The following is a 15,688-nucleotide window of genomic DNA, read 5'->3' as shown; positions in this document are numbered from 1 at the left end:
TGCATCACAGAGGAAGCACTGAGCAGAGAGCAGTGTTCCCTCGCTCCATATAAATGAATACAGGGGGGATCAGATGCCTCCTCTTAGGCTAGGATTCGCATGGCGTTTTTTCAGCCAAAAAACGCTGCGGCTAGATGTTAGCTGTAAAATCAATGAGAAATCGCAAAATTTTTATTCCACTTGGCGTTTTTCACTTTGGCGTTTTATTGTTTTTTTTATCCTTTTTATCCGTTTTTTCACTTTTTTCTTGCGTTTTTGAAATTGTTGGTAATCGCAGCATGTTGAGCCACTGGCGTTTTTTTTTTGTCAAAATCGTGGTGTTTTTCTCACATAGAAGTATATGGGAGTGAAAAAACGCCAAGAAAAACGATATGTGGGTTTTAACTTTGGCATTTTTTCAGGCGGTTTTTATTCTTTTTTGGACTTTAGTGATCCAAAAAAGTGATGGAGATACCTTTTTTAATAAAATTTCATAGGATACCATTAAAAAAAAAGTTTTAAAAAAAAGAGACAGTAATGAAGGAAAAAATTGTATTTAACGAAATGTATCTTTTTTATTACAAAATTTTTATTAATTTTTAAACAGGGATCAATTTATGTGGGCGGCTGGGGACCTAAAAATGTAGCTGACAATAATAAAAATGTAGTGTGTATGTGTGTTTTTCTCTTTATTTTTTACATTTTTTAGGTAGTGCTACTACTCCCAGCATAGAACACACTGTTCCATGATCGGAGTAGTAGTACCTGTACTAATTGACAGATCGCCCGTTGCGATCTTCCTGTATAATGTATAGATGCAGAGGCCGCTCATCTATGGTCCCCTGCACTGCCATATATATACACCTATTCATATTTCCCGCAGAGAGCTGTGATTGGCCAGATGGTTCCAGCCAATCACAGCTCTAGGAATATGTGTATATATACAGCAGTGCAGGGGACCATAGGAGAGTGGCCGCTGCATCTATACATTATACAGGAGGATCACAGCGGGTGTCAGGTGTGATACCCACTGTGATCTTTCCATAACTGCAGGTACTACTGCTCCCAACATGGAGTACACTCTGCTCCATGCTGAGAGCTGTAGTACCTGCATTAATAGACAGATCGCAGCGAGTGTCAGAAGTTACACTTTCTGCGATCTGTATATTAATGCAGATACTACAGCTCCCAGCATGGAGTAGAGTGTGCTCCATGTTGGGAGTAGTAGTACTTGCAGTTAAAGACACATCACAGTGGATGTCACTACTGACACCCGCTGCGATCGTCCTATCTATAGCAGAGATGGAGCGACTGTATACATCGCTCACATCTCTGCTCTGTTCTCCGGCCGGCCACTCACTCATTGATATTTCCCTCAGAGCTGTGATTGGCTGCAACCATCCGGCCAATCACCACTCTGGGTGGGAAATGTGAATGAGTGATGTTCTATTTACATCACTGGCCGGAGTACAGAGCAGAGATGTGAGCGATGTATAGAGCCACATCTCTGCTATATAATGGACGATCGCATCGGGTGTCAGGACTGAGACCCGGGGCGATATGTCTATTACTACAGGTACTACTACTCCCAGCATGGAACAGTCTGTTCCATGCTGGTAGTAGTAGTACTACCTTAAAAAAATAAAAAAAATAGAGAAATAAAAGTGAAACACACACTTTATTAAAAAATAATACAAATTTTGTTATAAAATACATACATTTCGTTTAATAAATTTTTTTCCATCACTTCTGCATCCTTTTTTTTGGGTACCAAAAAAAAAAATGCCAAAAGGTGCCAAAAATGCAATTTCCACACAAATGAAAAATGCCAGAAAAAACGCCAGACGCAGGACATTGCACTGGCGTTTTTTTAATCCCCAAAAACACAGCACAAAAAAAAGTAGAGACTTAGTCTAATAGATTCTCTGAACAGGCTGAAGCTCCTGATATTTGGCAGCCTACAGTTGAGTACCCCTGCCTTTTACTAAAGTCAGCCGAATGTGCCACTGCTCCAAGATATAATCACTACAATGTGAGCGGGCTCAGCAACATCAATTAGAAAAGGGGTGCTGCTATACGTATCAATGTAGTACAGTATCCAGAAAGAAAAAGAAACACGCAAAACAAGAATCTTGTCTGTTTTTTTGATTCATGTATTAATAAAGAGTACTTTTTGATATTTATGGGTGTGCACTGTTTTGCGTGTTTCTTTTTCTTTCTGGATACTGCTCCAAGATATGACTATTGTATCAAAACCCAGTTCCATATCGCAGATCAACCAAGTTCCATATCACAGATAAGACTATTACAAACAAGTTTGAGTGCCATTGTTGTCTTATGGCAACAGCAAAGTAAAGCCAGTAGGCAGAGGCATCTGTGCTTGACAAGTAATTGCACTTCTACAGTCAGGCTTAACTCTCAGAGTCTGAGAGGGTGCAGGTTATTACCTTTTAACCGCTCTACCAATATAAAGACTTTTTAAGTAATCAACCAGCAAAGAATATTGGACCTTAAAGGGGTACTCCGGCACTCAGAAATCTTATCCCCTATCCAAAGGATAGGGGATAAGATGCCTGATCGCGGGGGTCCTGCCGCTGGGGACCCCTGTGATCTTGCACGCCGCACCATGTTAAAATCAGTCCCAGGAGCGTGTTCGCTCCGGGTCCGATTACTGTTGATCACAGGGCCGGAGCATTGTGATGTCATGGCTCCGCCCCATGTGATGCCAGCTGTCACGCCCCCTCCCATAGGCTTGCATTGAGGGGGCGGAGCGTGATGTCACACGGGGGCAGAGGCGTGACGTCATAATGCTCCGGCTCTGTGATCGACAGTAATCAGACCAGGAGTGAACACACTCCAGGGACTGATTTTAAAGGGGTGCGGCATACAATATCACGGGGGTCCCCAGAGGCGGGACCCCCGCGATCAGGCATCTTATCCTTTGGATAGGGGATAAGATGTCTAAACGCCAGAGTACCCCTTTAATGTGACATGACGAGAAATGATGGACATTTTATAGTGTCTCTAAATCAGAGTATCACTTTATAATTTCCAAAACTCAGAAAGCTTCCAATATTCTTTGCAACAATACATTTATATACTTAGAGTTTCAGACCTTGAGATATAGTTATATTTGTGTTTATTTTTGTACAGCAGAGGAGCACAATATATTGGTCTCAGAAGAGATAGATTGACATGTTTGGCCTGGGGCAAGCAGAAATTTCTCTTTATAAAAACCGTAGTAGATATGAATCCAGAGGTAGGTGGTTGTGAGAGCTGTGGGCCCCTGCCGGATAGTCAAGGTGATATTTATTTCTAGAGTCGAAGTCTTGTAATGAAATTTACTATATAATTGTATATAAACAACAGGGAATGATATTCCTCTGACACTTATATAGACTGACTATATCCTTTCAGCACTCTAGCCTTAGCTACTGTACAGAGTCTAGAACTGCATATTATGGTTGTAGTGTTATTGTTGTGCAAGAACAGAGATGTACACTCCCTGGCCACTTTGTTAGTACTTGTTTGGACCCCCTTTTGCCTCAGAACTGCTTTTACTCATTATGATATCCTTTCTACAAGGTGCTTGGATACTGCAGAGGAAATTCTTTTCTTTATGGAAAACAGTGCTCTCTGCTGACATCTCTGTCCATTTTAAGAACTGTCCAGAGTAGGAGAAAATCCCCATAGCAAACATGCTGCTCTGGACAGTTCCTAAAATGGACAGAGATGTCAGCAGAGAGCTCTGTGCTCCAAAAAGAAAAGCATTTCCTTCTGTAGTATTCAGCAGCTAATAAGTACTGGAAGGATTACGATTTTTTTTTACTAGAAGTAAATTTTACAAATCTGTTTAACTTTCTGGCACCAGTTGATAAAAAAAAAAAAAGTTTCCACCGGAGTACCCCTTTAAAATTGGCCCGTAATGAAAGGGTTAAAAATTGTGCAAGTACTATAGTACTTGGGTTGTAGGCTTATAGACAACTTACAGGGACTCTACTATGGAGGACATAGGGATGCTATAGAAACAATCTATGTTTTTTCCTTAAAAGGCTAGGCTTTCTTAGTGACATATATAATAGTCTTCTAATTTGATACACAACTCCCTCAATCCATCTAAAATACATCTAAAATAAAAAAATATATAAAACCACTTTATATAGTCTTGATGAAACATCTGTTTTGTGTCTGTATTTTGGCTAGATCTATGGTTCTTTATGCTTACAGATTACTCTCTTTCAGTGAACAACTATTCCGTACCACCCTAACATGCATGTTCAACTCAGCTGACTATGCATTTATTTCGTTTTTGTAAGAGAAAGGGCCCTTTTAGACAGGCTGCAGACAAAAGCCCTCATTTCCTGAGCCTTCATAAGGCTCGATCAGTCATGTGACCTGGCTGCACGAATGTATCATTTGCGCGGCCCTTTATATGTATTATTAGCAGCCACACATCACCTGTTTACACATGTATCTTATACTGGTGATTTCATTGGCTGCACAAAAGATCAGCCACTGATGGAGTGTTTGCTTGTTAGTCAGCTTTTCGCTGGCCCTTTTACATGAAGCAATTATTTTGGGAGACCGCTCTTTTGTCCGATAATCGGCTACATGGAAAGGGCCTATAGAAATTAGTTGACACCTCTGGCAGCAGCTTTGGGGAAGACCATTGATAAGAAATGAGGAAATCCAGCACTTGGTTGCATTGGTCAGTCTATGCCACACTTAAATGGACACTGTTCAATATAAAAACTTTTTATATGTTGTACATTTTGGCAAAACAATAGTTTTTTGTAGTATACTCCTTTAAAAAATAATTCATATTTTATTAAAGAAAACTGCCTTTGAAATTCTCACCACTAGGGGTCCCCATACCTCCTGGGACACTGATGAGTCCCACAGCAGCATGAGCGGGTCCGAGGGTCATGGACACGAGATGGCGGATTGACAAGGCTGCAGATGGAACACAGCGTTTTACCAAACATGTGCCTCCAGCTGTTGCAAAACTACAACCCCAAGCATGCTTGGACAGTCAGAGGATGTCTGGGCATGCTGGGAGTTGTAGTTTTGCAAAAGCTGTAGCCAAATGGCTGAAGACAACACGGCTGCAAACACTGTACCTCCAGCTATTCCAAAACTAGGATGATACACATGAATGACATGGGAAACTACTGTACTTTTAGCACTAAACCTCTGCACTAATTTAGGAAGATGTAAGTTATACACTCACCATGTTGTGTTTGGTGGTAGATTACAGGCAATCTCCAATAATCAGTGTGTGTATATATATATATATATATATATATATATATATATATACACATACACACAGCATGAGACCAGAGAGGAAAGGGAAGGAGTCATCACTGTGCAGAGAAAGACCCACCCCTCCCTTTGACAAGGAAATGGAGAAGACATTTAGCAGCTGTAATATGCTGTTTTTAGTGAAATATGGATGATAGATACTTAAATATACATGTACATGATCAGGATGAGGTACTGAGTAACATATAACAGGTTTTTGTTTTTTTTATGTGAGACTGACAGGTACGCTTTAAAAAAAAAATGATCTACTGCTCAGACATGGATGCAATCATTTACTGCATTTATTGAAAGACTTGCCCTATGGTTACAGTCCACTTTCATAAAGTAATGGTGCTCAGCAGCTCTTCATCACAGATACATACAAAACTAATAAATATGACATTGGTAAAATGAGAGGTGGGACCAATCGCCAAGTAATGCATGGAAGTATCCCTATGAAAGCATAGTTAACCCCTTCTAGAAACCAATTCATACTTACATAAATATGAGAAGCAAGGCCTTGGCATTTCCATTATTTGTGAGGCTTCTATACACGTTGGAAAGTCAGCTGATCCTACTGAAATTACTTTTTTGGGCTAACTTTTATCCTATAAGTTGGATGTCTGTTTCATATAGTTGTAGGGTATAAACAGTACACGACCAGATAAGGGATGCAATGTTTTTACAAAAGATACTCCTTTTAATGTTGTTTTTGTTCTATATGTATACATAATGTAGTTTGCAAAGGCAAATATACATATGTGTAGACAAACTAGAGTTCACTGTCTTTATCCTTGCCCCCCCCCCCCCCCCCAATGCCTTTTATGAATATGATGTCTTGATATTTCCATAATGTACATTAATTCATTATTAAAATAGTGAAAGAATGATCTGCTGAATTGCTGGAGGAGATCACATAAGCAATGAAACAAAATTGAAAACAGATTTTAGCTTCCAGTAATAATGGTGTCCTGCCAAGTCAATAAAGATTATTTTCACAACTGACTAAATACAGTTAGTCTGCAAGAAAATCACTTAAAGAAACAGCTTTGTGTCCTGTCCAGTTATATCTTGCTGCTTATTTTTACCCCTTAAAATGTGTACACAATTGTATCTTTCAATGGATAGTGTTTCCCACTTATCATTGCATCTTTTTAACATTGTTGTAATAGCTATTAAATGGGCACTGTCAGATACAAAAACTTTTGATATGTTGTAAAGTAGGGATGTCCCGATACCGATACTAGTATCGGTGCTGATACTAGCCATTTACATGGTATCGGGGACTCGTTCAATGTCCCCGATACCATGTCCGATACCTGCTTCCACTCTGCTGCCCCGTTCTCCGGTCCTCCCGTCCGTTCCATGGAGGAGCATGTGACATACATGTCACTCCGCCTCTTCCCCTGCGCCCGGCGTAGGACGCCATGATGCGGACCGGGAGGACGGAAGAATGGGGCAGTGGAGCGGTAGCACCCAACGGAGGACAGCCGCAGGTGAGCTGTGTGCTGCTACTAATGTCTACAGGGGGGCTTGCTGTCTAAAGGGAGGCCCTGCTGCTGCTGTCTAAAGGGGGGCCTTGCTGCTGCTGTCTAAAGGGTGGCCCTGCTGCTGCTGTCTAAAGGGGGGCCCTGATGCTGCTGTCTAAAGGGGAGCCCTGCTGCTGCCGTTTAAAGGGGTGCCCTGCTGCTGCTGTCTAAAGGGGGTCCTGCTGCTGCTGTCTAAAGGGGGGTCCTGCTGCTGTCTAAATGGTGGGCCCTGCTGCTGTCTAAACGGGGGGGGGGGGGGGGGGCTGCTGCTGTCTAAATGGGGGGCCCTGCTGCTGTCTAAAGGGGGGGCCTGGTGCTGCTGTCTAAAGGGGAGCCCTGCTGCTGCGGTTTAAAGGGGTGCCCTGCTGCTGCTGTCTAAAGGGGGGTCCTGCTGCTGCTGTCTAAAGGGGGGTCCTGCTGCTGTCTAAATGGTGGGCCCTGCTGCTGTCTAAATGGTGGGCCCTGCTGCTGTCTATACGGGGGGGGGCCCTGCTGCTGTCTAAACGGGGGGCCCTGCTGCAGTCTAAATGGGGGGGCCTGCTGCTGTCTAAATGGGGGGCGCTGCTGCTGTCTAAATGGGGGGGCCCTGCTGCTGTCTAAATGGGGGTGCCTGCTGCTGTCTAAATGGGGGGCTCTGCTGCTGTCTAAATGGGGGTCCCTGCTGCTGTCAAAATGGGGGGCCCTGCTGCTGTCTAAATGGGGGGCCCTGCTGCTGTCTAAATGGGGGCGCCTGCTGCTGCTGTTTAAACGGGGGGCCCACTGTCTAAAGGGGGGCCTGCAGTCTATAGGGGGGGGCTGCTGTCTATAGGGGGGCTGCTGTCTACAAGGGGGGGCTGCAGTCTACAAGGGGGGCTGCTACTAATGACTGCCGGGGGGGCTGCTGCTAATGTCTGCAAGGGAATGCTACCTACCCTACTATTAAAGACAATCTAACAGCAGAGTCACCTGCACGAATTTGAATTTATAGGTAGATAGTGCAGGTGACCCGGTTTCTGCCGCTGCTCACCATGTGGTCATCGGTCTCACCGCCAATGCAAATTCCCTGTTCTGTCCAATGGAGAAGAGAGAAATATCTTCTCAAACTACAGCAGCCGCCTCCATTGTACACAACAAGGACCCACATATCATACGGTAAACAGCGGCAGAAACCGGGTCACCCTGGTGTCAAATTCCCTTGAAAATAAAAGTACTCGTACTTGGTAACGGTGAGTACTAGAATTAAAGTATCGGTACTCGTACTCGGTCTTAAAAAAAAAATGGTATCGGAACATCCCCATTGTAAAGCATGCAAAATCAATAGGTTTTGCAATTGCTTTCATTAAAACATTTTCAGTAATTCATACAAAAAAAAAGCCAGTCAAACAACTGTCCCCCTGCCTTCTTGGACATATACCAGTCCTGCTGTGTCCATGCATCATGGATCCACTTCCTTGATTGACAGTTGGCTCACAGCTGGAGGAAAAATGCTCCCACTGTCAGCTTGTGCCCCCTACTGTCAGTGAGGACAAGCTGGGAGTTGTAGTTTTGCTAATGCTAGGGGAGATGTGAGCAGACAGCATACTGAGGGAGGGGGCGGAGACCTGCACAGTGAGGCAGTGAGGCCACACCCCCTCCATTTGAGAGGAATTCAGACTAGTGAGCTAAAAAAAATAAAAATAAAGGTGCTAGACACATAAAAATTAGATGTACATGGTCAGGATTAGGTACTAAGTGCTATATTAAAAAAAAAAAGTGTTTTGTTGGATCTGACTGGTACTCTTTAAGTTTTATTTTACTAAAAAAAACACATAGATTAAGCATATGTCTGTAGTAGAGCAGTAAAGGGCAAGCGACTAGCTGGTCAACCCTAGAGGTATTTGCATGATGTATTGTAATTCCTAATCTGTCTTAATCATTTTGATGTCATCTGTGCAAAGCTTGACATAATAGTATTGTGGAACAATGGTTGTAGAATTGTAGGTCAGATTTCTTGCTGTAGTATCCTTAATGTTATGTAACAGAAAATGAACCAGAAGACTTGCTAATCTTAACTTTTTTTTTAACTGATTTTTTTTTATACAGAACTATAATTATACTTTAAATATTTGCAACAAGATAATGGGGGTTATATGTCAATAATTTCACCTGGTCCTTCACATTGTGAAAACAGTTATTATTTACAGTGATGTCTATAACATTTCCTAAAAAGAGGCCATCGCATGTTGTAGGCAGCATCAACATACGATGCTTTTTTATGTCAGAGCCATCGCAAAAATGGCTATCCGGCAGCGCAGACTGCTTCAGCTGCTGCCAGATAGCCATTTAAGGTGCCCCGTGTGCTGCGGTGAGTGTCCCTCACCTGTCCCCGACGCTCCGGACCCCCTGCATGGCCTTCACTCTCCTTCGTCATCATCACGTCGCCGCGCACGCTGTCCCGTCATCCAGTTGGAGCGGCATGCGCAGCGACATGATGACGGCGAGGAAGAGCAAAGATCCCGGGCAACGGTGACAGTCTGGAGCGGCAGGGACACCCTGGGGACGCGACAACAACAATGGAGAGCGACATCCAGGGCAGCGGTGACGGTGAGTATATCTTTCTATATTATTATTGCACGGATCCTTCAACATACGATGGTTTCAACTAATGATGGTTCATTTGGAACGAATTACCATTGTATGTTGAGGGTTCTCTGTAATTTACACAAGGTATGAAAAGATGCACAACATTTCGTTTGAAAGGCAAAAATCTAAAGTATCATGTGTCCTATTAGCATATAAAAATGCCAAAACATTTCTAATTTCTTTGATAAATATGGAGAACACCCAATTTAAACCAGATATCATACAAACACTTTAGTAGTCTGTAAATTACTTACTTTTTATAAGTGCAGAATAATCAACTTAACTTGTGAATAAATAAGTAGGAGACCGAGTTGAATATATACATGTTAGCTCACTATAACAGATGATGTAGCAATATGGTCCAGACATGGATATAAAAATAAATTATGCATCAAAATGTACTATATTTTGCAACACAAGTTGACAATGTGAGAAAAGACGTCATTCTTGTTTCATTAAAGGGGTATTTCAGGCAAAACCTTTTTTTATATATATCAACTGGCTCCGGAAAGTTAAACAGATTTGTAAATTATTTCTGTTAAAAAATCTTAATCCTTCCAATAGTTATTAGCTTCTGAAGTTTTCTGTCTAACTGCTCAATGATGATGTCACGTCCCGGGAGCTGTGCATGATGGGAGAATATCCCTTGCATGATGGGAAAATATCCCCATAGGAGCTGGACAGCTCCCGGGACGTGAGTCATCAGAAAGCAGTTAGACAGAAAACAGCAACTCAACTTCAGAAGCTAATAACTATTGGAAGGATTAAGATTTTTTAATAGAAGTAATTTACAAATCTGTTTAACTTCCCGGAGCCAGTTGATATATAAAAAAAAAAGTTTTGGCCTGGAATACCCCTTTAAAATCTAAACTGCAGCAAATTTCATGCATGCTGATGAGAAAGTTATGGGTTCTTATCAGCTGGGGGTAAGTTAAAGGGGTATTCCAGGATTTTTTTTTATTTGACTATGCTACAGGGGCTGTAAAGTTAGTGTAGTTCATAATATAGTGTCTGTACCTGTGTGTGAAGGTTTTCTCACAATTCTTATGTGATTTTCAACCCAATATTTATTTTCATCAGCATACAAAATGACTGTTGTCTCAGATTTTTCCCAGCTTGCAATGCAGTCGAGACCTGACTCACTAGTCAGCTGATGACAGGGAGCCTGGCTGCTTCAATGGGTGGAGAGAGCAATCTGCAAGTATTGCAACAGCTGGAGGCACTCTGTTTGAAAACCACAGGTCTGCAGCTCATTTATGTTTCAATGGGTGGGGTGGCTGATGTGTGGGAGGGAGGAAAATGGTATCATGGGATTTGTAGCCAAACAAGAAAACTGAAAACAGGAAATACAAGTTCACAGAAAGCAAGCCACAGTGTTATGGTAATCTCACAGCATAGCCATTTAGCCCAAGACAAGTGCAGATCCTTCCTAAGCATGTCCATTACTGTCTGCCAGGTACGTACTAAAATCACCTTATGCTGGATAACCCCTTTAAAATTATGTAGAGATGTCATTACAAAGTACAATTGGTCATGCAAAAAACAAGCCCTCATGGGTCAGTGGATGGCAAAATTAAAAAAAATTATCGACTTTAGAAGACGAGGAGGGGGGAAAAAAAAAGAAAACACAAAATGAAAGTGGCTTTGTCCTTAAATTATTTGATGAATAAAATTACATTTATCCCATGGTTAAAATGCTACCATCTAGGTTAGGGTACATCAGAATCTATTACAACAAACCTACCCCATACAAGTAGGTATTCCCTTTTTTTCCACATGGTTTTCACTCAAAAGCATACTGCCAGGTTTATTAATTTCACACAGAAAAGTTACCCTGGGGCGTGAAGTGTTGGATACTTAATGTTGGTGGGGTGTGAATGACCATTTCCTCCTACGTGTTGCAATCTATTGAACATCTATGGATATAATACATCTGAAGGCCCTCAGTGTAATATAGCCCTCATTCTTTTACTACCTCATGGTAATTATATAGTAGTCTCTCTTTTCTTTTTGATAACTGGGATTTCTTTAGGAGAGTGCCCAGTTCCTTAATGTTTTCACAATACAATCTTCTAATCTTTTTGTTACAATAGTTACGTTTTCTTAGCTCTACTAATTCTATTGTTATGGTTGCTGCTTTACAAAAGCTTGAAGTAAAGCCCACTGAAACATTGACTTACGGGAGTCAACAATGCAGTAATGGAAGGTGGTAACATAACATGACAACCAGTCTGACTGCTAACTTTGAAGTACATTTGTTGCCATAGATATCTGCAGGTTTGTACATGTGTTTATGAGATCTTACCATCATAAAGGGTTTTTTTTAATCCTTGATGATAAAGTCGCTGTGCATAAGGAAATGTGCCGAGAAACACCTGGGACACAGACTATTGTGGCTTTGAGCTGGTTTTCACAGTCTGCTGGCTTTGTCTGGGCCTGTTCACAGCATCCAGCTAAAGATTGTTTTTGTCTTATTGCACACACGCAAGTCCAGGATTAGCTGATACATTTACTCAGCATTGACAGGCCAGTAATCCTAAATTGAATCCGGGACCTATTTTACTATATAAACCACAACATCTAGTCATGAAAGAGAGCAGATACATGATGCTATTATAACTGTCATATTGAATAGATTCCTCATTATCTAGAAAAAAATATTATTGATAAGAGATCCAGTTTTGTGTATCAATTTAATCTTTTTATCTATTTATTTATCTACATATATCTAAAAGTTGGTCAGCATACCCAAACAAAGTGAAATAAATGTGCAGGTTTTACCATGCTCTGACTGCAATGCAAAACATGAAAGGTACAGCAGAACCCCGCCAGCACAAAGCACATTCAATATACAGTCATGGCTGTAAATGTTGGCACCCCTGAAATTTTTCAAGAAAATGAAGTATTTCTCACAGAAAAGGATTGCAGTAACACATGTTTTGCTATACACATGTTTATTCCCTTTGTGTGTATTGGAACTAAACCAAAAAAAGGGAGGAAAAAAGCAAATCGGGCATAATGTCACACCAAACTCCAAAAATGGTTTGGACAAAATTATTGGCACCCTTAACTTAATATTTGGTTGCAAACCCTTTGGAAAAAATAACTGAAATCCGTCTCTTCCTATAACCATCAATAAGTTTCTTACACCTCTCAGCCGGAATGTTGTACCACTCTTCCTTTGCAAACTTCCAGGTGTCTCTTATTGGAAGGACGCCTTTTCCCAACAGCAATTTTAAGATTTCTCCACAGATGTTCAATGGGATTTAGATCTGGATTGCTGGCTACCTCAAAACTCTCCAGCGCTTTGTTGCCATCCATTTCTAGGTGCTTTTTGATGTATGTTTGGGGTCATTGTCCTGCTGGAAGACCCAAGAATCTTGGACGCAAACGCAGCTTTCTGACATTGGGCTGTACTGTGCATCCCAAAATCCATTGGTAATCCTCAGATTTCATGATGCCTTGCACACATTCAAGGCACCCAGTGCAAGAGGCAGCAAAACAACCCCAAAACATCATTGATCCTACACCTTATTTCACTGTAGGTACTGTGTTCTTTTCTTTGTAGGCCTCATCCGTTTTCGGTAAACAGTAGAATGATGTGCTTTACCAAAAAGCTCTATCTTGGTCTCATCTGTGCACAAGACGTTTTGCGGGTTCCTCCTTGGTCTCCTGCCATAGCATTTCATTTAATTTAAATGTCAACGGATAGTTCGCGACTGATGCTCCCTGAGCCTGCAGGACAGCTTGAATCTCTTCGGAACTTGTTTGGGGCTGCTTATCCACTATCTGAACTATTCTGCGTGTACACCTTTCATAAATTTTTCTCTTCCGCTCATGCCCAAGGAGATTAGCTACAGTGCCATGGGTTGCAAACTTCTTGATAATGTTGAGCACTGTGGACAAAGACAAATCTAGATCTCTGGAGATGGACTTGTAACCTTGAGATAGTTGATATTTTTCCACAATTTTGGTTCTCAAGTCCTCAGACAGTTCTCTTCTCCTCTTTCTGTTGCTCAGTGTGGCACACACAGACACACAATGCAATGACTAAGTGGGTGGGGGCTCGACCCTTTAATAAAAGGGGAAACTTTGAAAGAGATGCTTCTTCCTCTTGTAAATCCTTTGTAAAAATTAACAATGTTATGGAAGATAAGATTATTGGGAGGTAAGAAACATGTTGCTTTCATGGTATTGTTGTAATTTGATTTCTCCCTTTTCTAATCGGATCGGGGGTAGGGTGGGTGGTAGTAGGGAAAAAATATAAAATGTGGAAGAGGAATGTTTTGTTGGTTTATACAGCAATGTAGTGAAAAATTTAAGATTGGATGTGTAACACTGTGATGTCTAAATCTTAATCAGCATAGTTGTAATTTTTATGAAATTTGTAATAAACTAATATATAGATTATTTGAAATTACATTACTGCTACATTTACACTTAAAAAGTTATTTTGATCAAATCAACAAAGAGCAATGCAAAAGAATTGACAGATTTATCTTATGTGTATATAGGTTTTAGTAGTGCTTTCTGAGAACTGCTGTATATTTGTCTTCATTGTTTGTAATCTATATATCAGAAAGGAAGAAGACTACAGCTGGAAGATCCCCGGGTTGCAGTCCACAGATAAGTCCCAGATTAATGGCAATAGTGAAGATGCAGAAGGAACAGAGTGGAGAGTCTTTAGGCTGGAATAAGAAAGCTGAGCCAAAGATCAGAGCCAGGAGGAGAACTACAAGTATCAGGCAGACAGGCCAAGGTAGAATCAAGAAAGTGGAGGTCAGGATCAAGAAAGCTGAGGTCAAGATCAAAACCACAAACAGAAGCAGAGTAAAAAGAGCCAGGAAAGGATGAACCTCAAACATGAAGCTAGGCATGGGACAACAATTACCATTTCAATAGCCTGCCAGGCATTATGTCATATTTTAATGCCATTGACATTGCTGTGTATCCAGAGCAGTTGAGCTGCAGCATGAACCAGCAGTAGGGCTACAGTGATAGACAGGTATCAGAGCTCTCTCTTTGTCCATCTATCGATCTATCTGTCGTCTATCTGTCTATCTAGAAAGCTTGCAAGGGGAGCAGCACATTTGATGTAAGAAAGTTATGTAGGGTGCCAGCTGAAGTCAAGGCCCAGGTCACATCATTCGATCTATCTATCTAATTATAGATATCTCATTCATAGGAGCTGTCTTTTTCATTAATATTTGTTACCAAACTGTGAAATTCTGTATTTATTAAACTTTCACAATGGGGAGCTTATTGCATACAATTTCATTGCATACAAATCATTAAAGGGGATATTCAGGATTAGAAAAGCAGCAGATTTTTTCAAAAAAATCGGGCCACACCTGTCCTCAGGTTATGTTACAACTCTGCTCCACTTACTTCAAAGGAACTAAGCTACAATATGACACACAACCGGAGGACAAAAAAGCAGCTATGTTTTTTCTTATCCCGGATAACCTCTTCATACAGTATGCATTACTAGTATTAGCACCCTCCAGTGGTGACAATGGGCATAATTAGAGTGTTTGGAGATCTGTATAATACAAATGATGCGCTGACAGATATATACATATGCTAAGCAATTAATCAGCACAACATTTAGAAGCTCTTTAGATTAAAATCAAATGCAAATTATCATGGGTAGGCTTGGGAAAAGGCTGGGAGTCTGTGTTCTCCAGTAGTTTATATGGTGCACAATTCATTAAGAAAATGTAAATGTTCTTGATTTGACAATAATGAACCATTTGTTGCATTTTAATAACATCCTGTATGTCCCCACTCACTATATGCAGATTCTCACCTCTTTATATTTTATGCTTTCCCTTCGCTATTTAGCATGCACTCCCATTCAGACAACTTTATTTTCTCTCCTACACAATGAGAACATTTTACTGCATCTTTATTACCTGGGCAGATATTTTGTATTTTGGAAATTAACTGCATTTACATATCAATTATATGATTCTTTATGTCTCATCTTTTCTATTAGGACTGCATAAAAGGAAGATGCCTAGTCCTTTATTAGCTTCATAAAGACAAGTAATTCCTATTAAAACGCAACAAACTAGCAATTAAGCTAAGATATAATTGTATGTTTTAACAAAAGCTACCAGTATATATTCCCACAAAACGCGTTACTGGAGATTAGAAGCGCAGCTACTTAATTTTACAAGTTTTCTTTTAAACAGATAACCAATGCACATTTAATACCCAAAAGGGTAATTTAGTGGTGAACCAAGCCGAATGGACACATGTGACCATTAAGT

At 40.9% G+C, this 15,688-nt stretch overlaps 1 protein-coding gene across 9 annotated transcripts in view; it reads left to right on the top strand.

Moving 5' to 3' along the window:
- The window catches only part of ULK4 (unc-51 like kinase 4), an 819,452-nt gene that overhangs the window by 736,638 nt on the left and 67,126 nt on the right, over positions 1-15,688 (top strand). For 6 of the 9 annotated variants that reach the window (XM_056520598.1, XM_056520599.1, XM_056520596.1 and 3 more), the window contains one exon: positions 13,993-14,418. The exons of 2 other annotated variants lie outside the window; for them this stretch is intronic. In XM_056520598.1, the coding sequence (XP_056376573.1) occupies positions 13,993-14,267 (275 nt within the window). In that variant the 3' untranslated portion in view covers positions 14,268-14,418. Of the gene's footprint in view, positions 1-13,992; positions 14,419-15,688 lie in introns of those variants that run through there. One more of the 9 variants, XM_056520602.1, reaches the window with a different exon arrangement.

This window comes from Hyla sarda, chromosome 5 (assembly GCF_029499605.1).
Source record: "Hyla sarda isolate aHylSar1 chromosome 5, aHylSar1.hap1, whole genome shotgun sequence".
Classification (NCBI taxonomy): domain Eukaryota; kingdom Metazoa; phylum Chordata; class Amphibia; order Anura; family Hylidae; genus Hyla; species Hyla sarda.
Note: the sequence above shows the minus strand (reverse complement) of the source record. Positions and strands in the feature narration are given on the sequence as shown.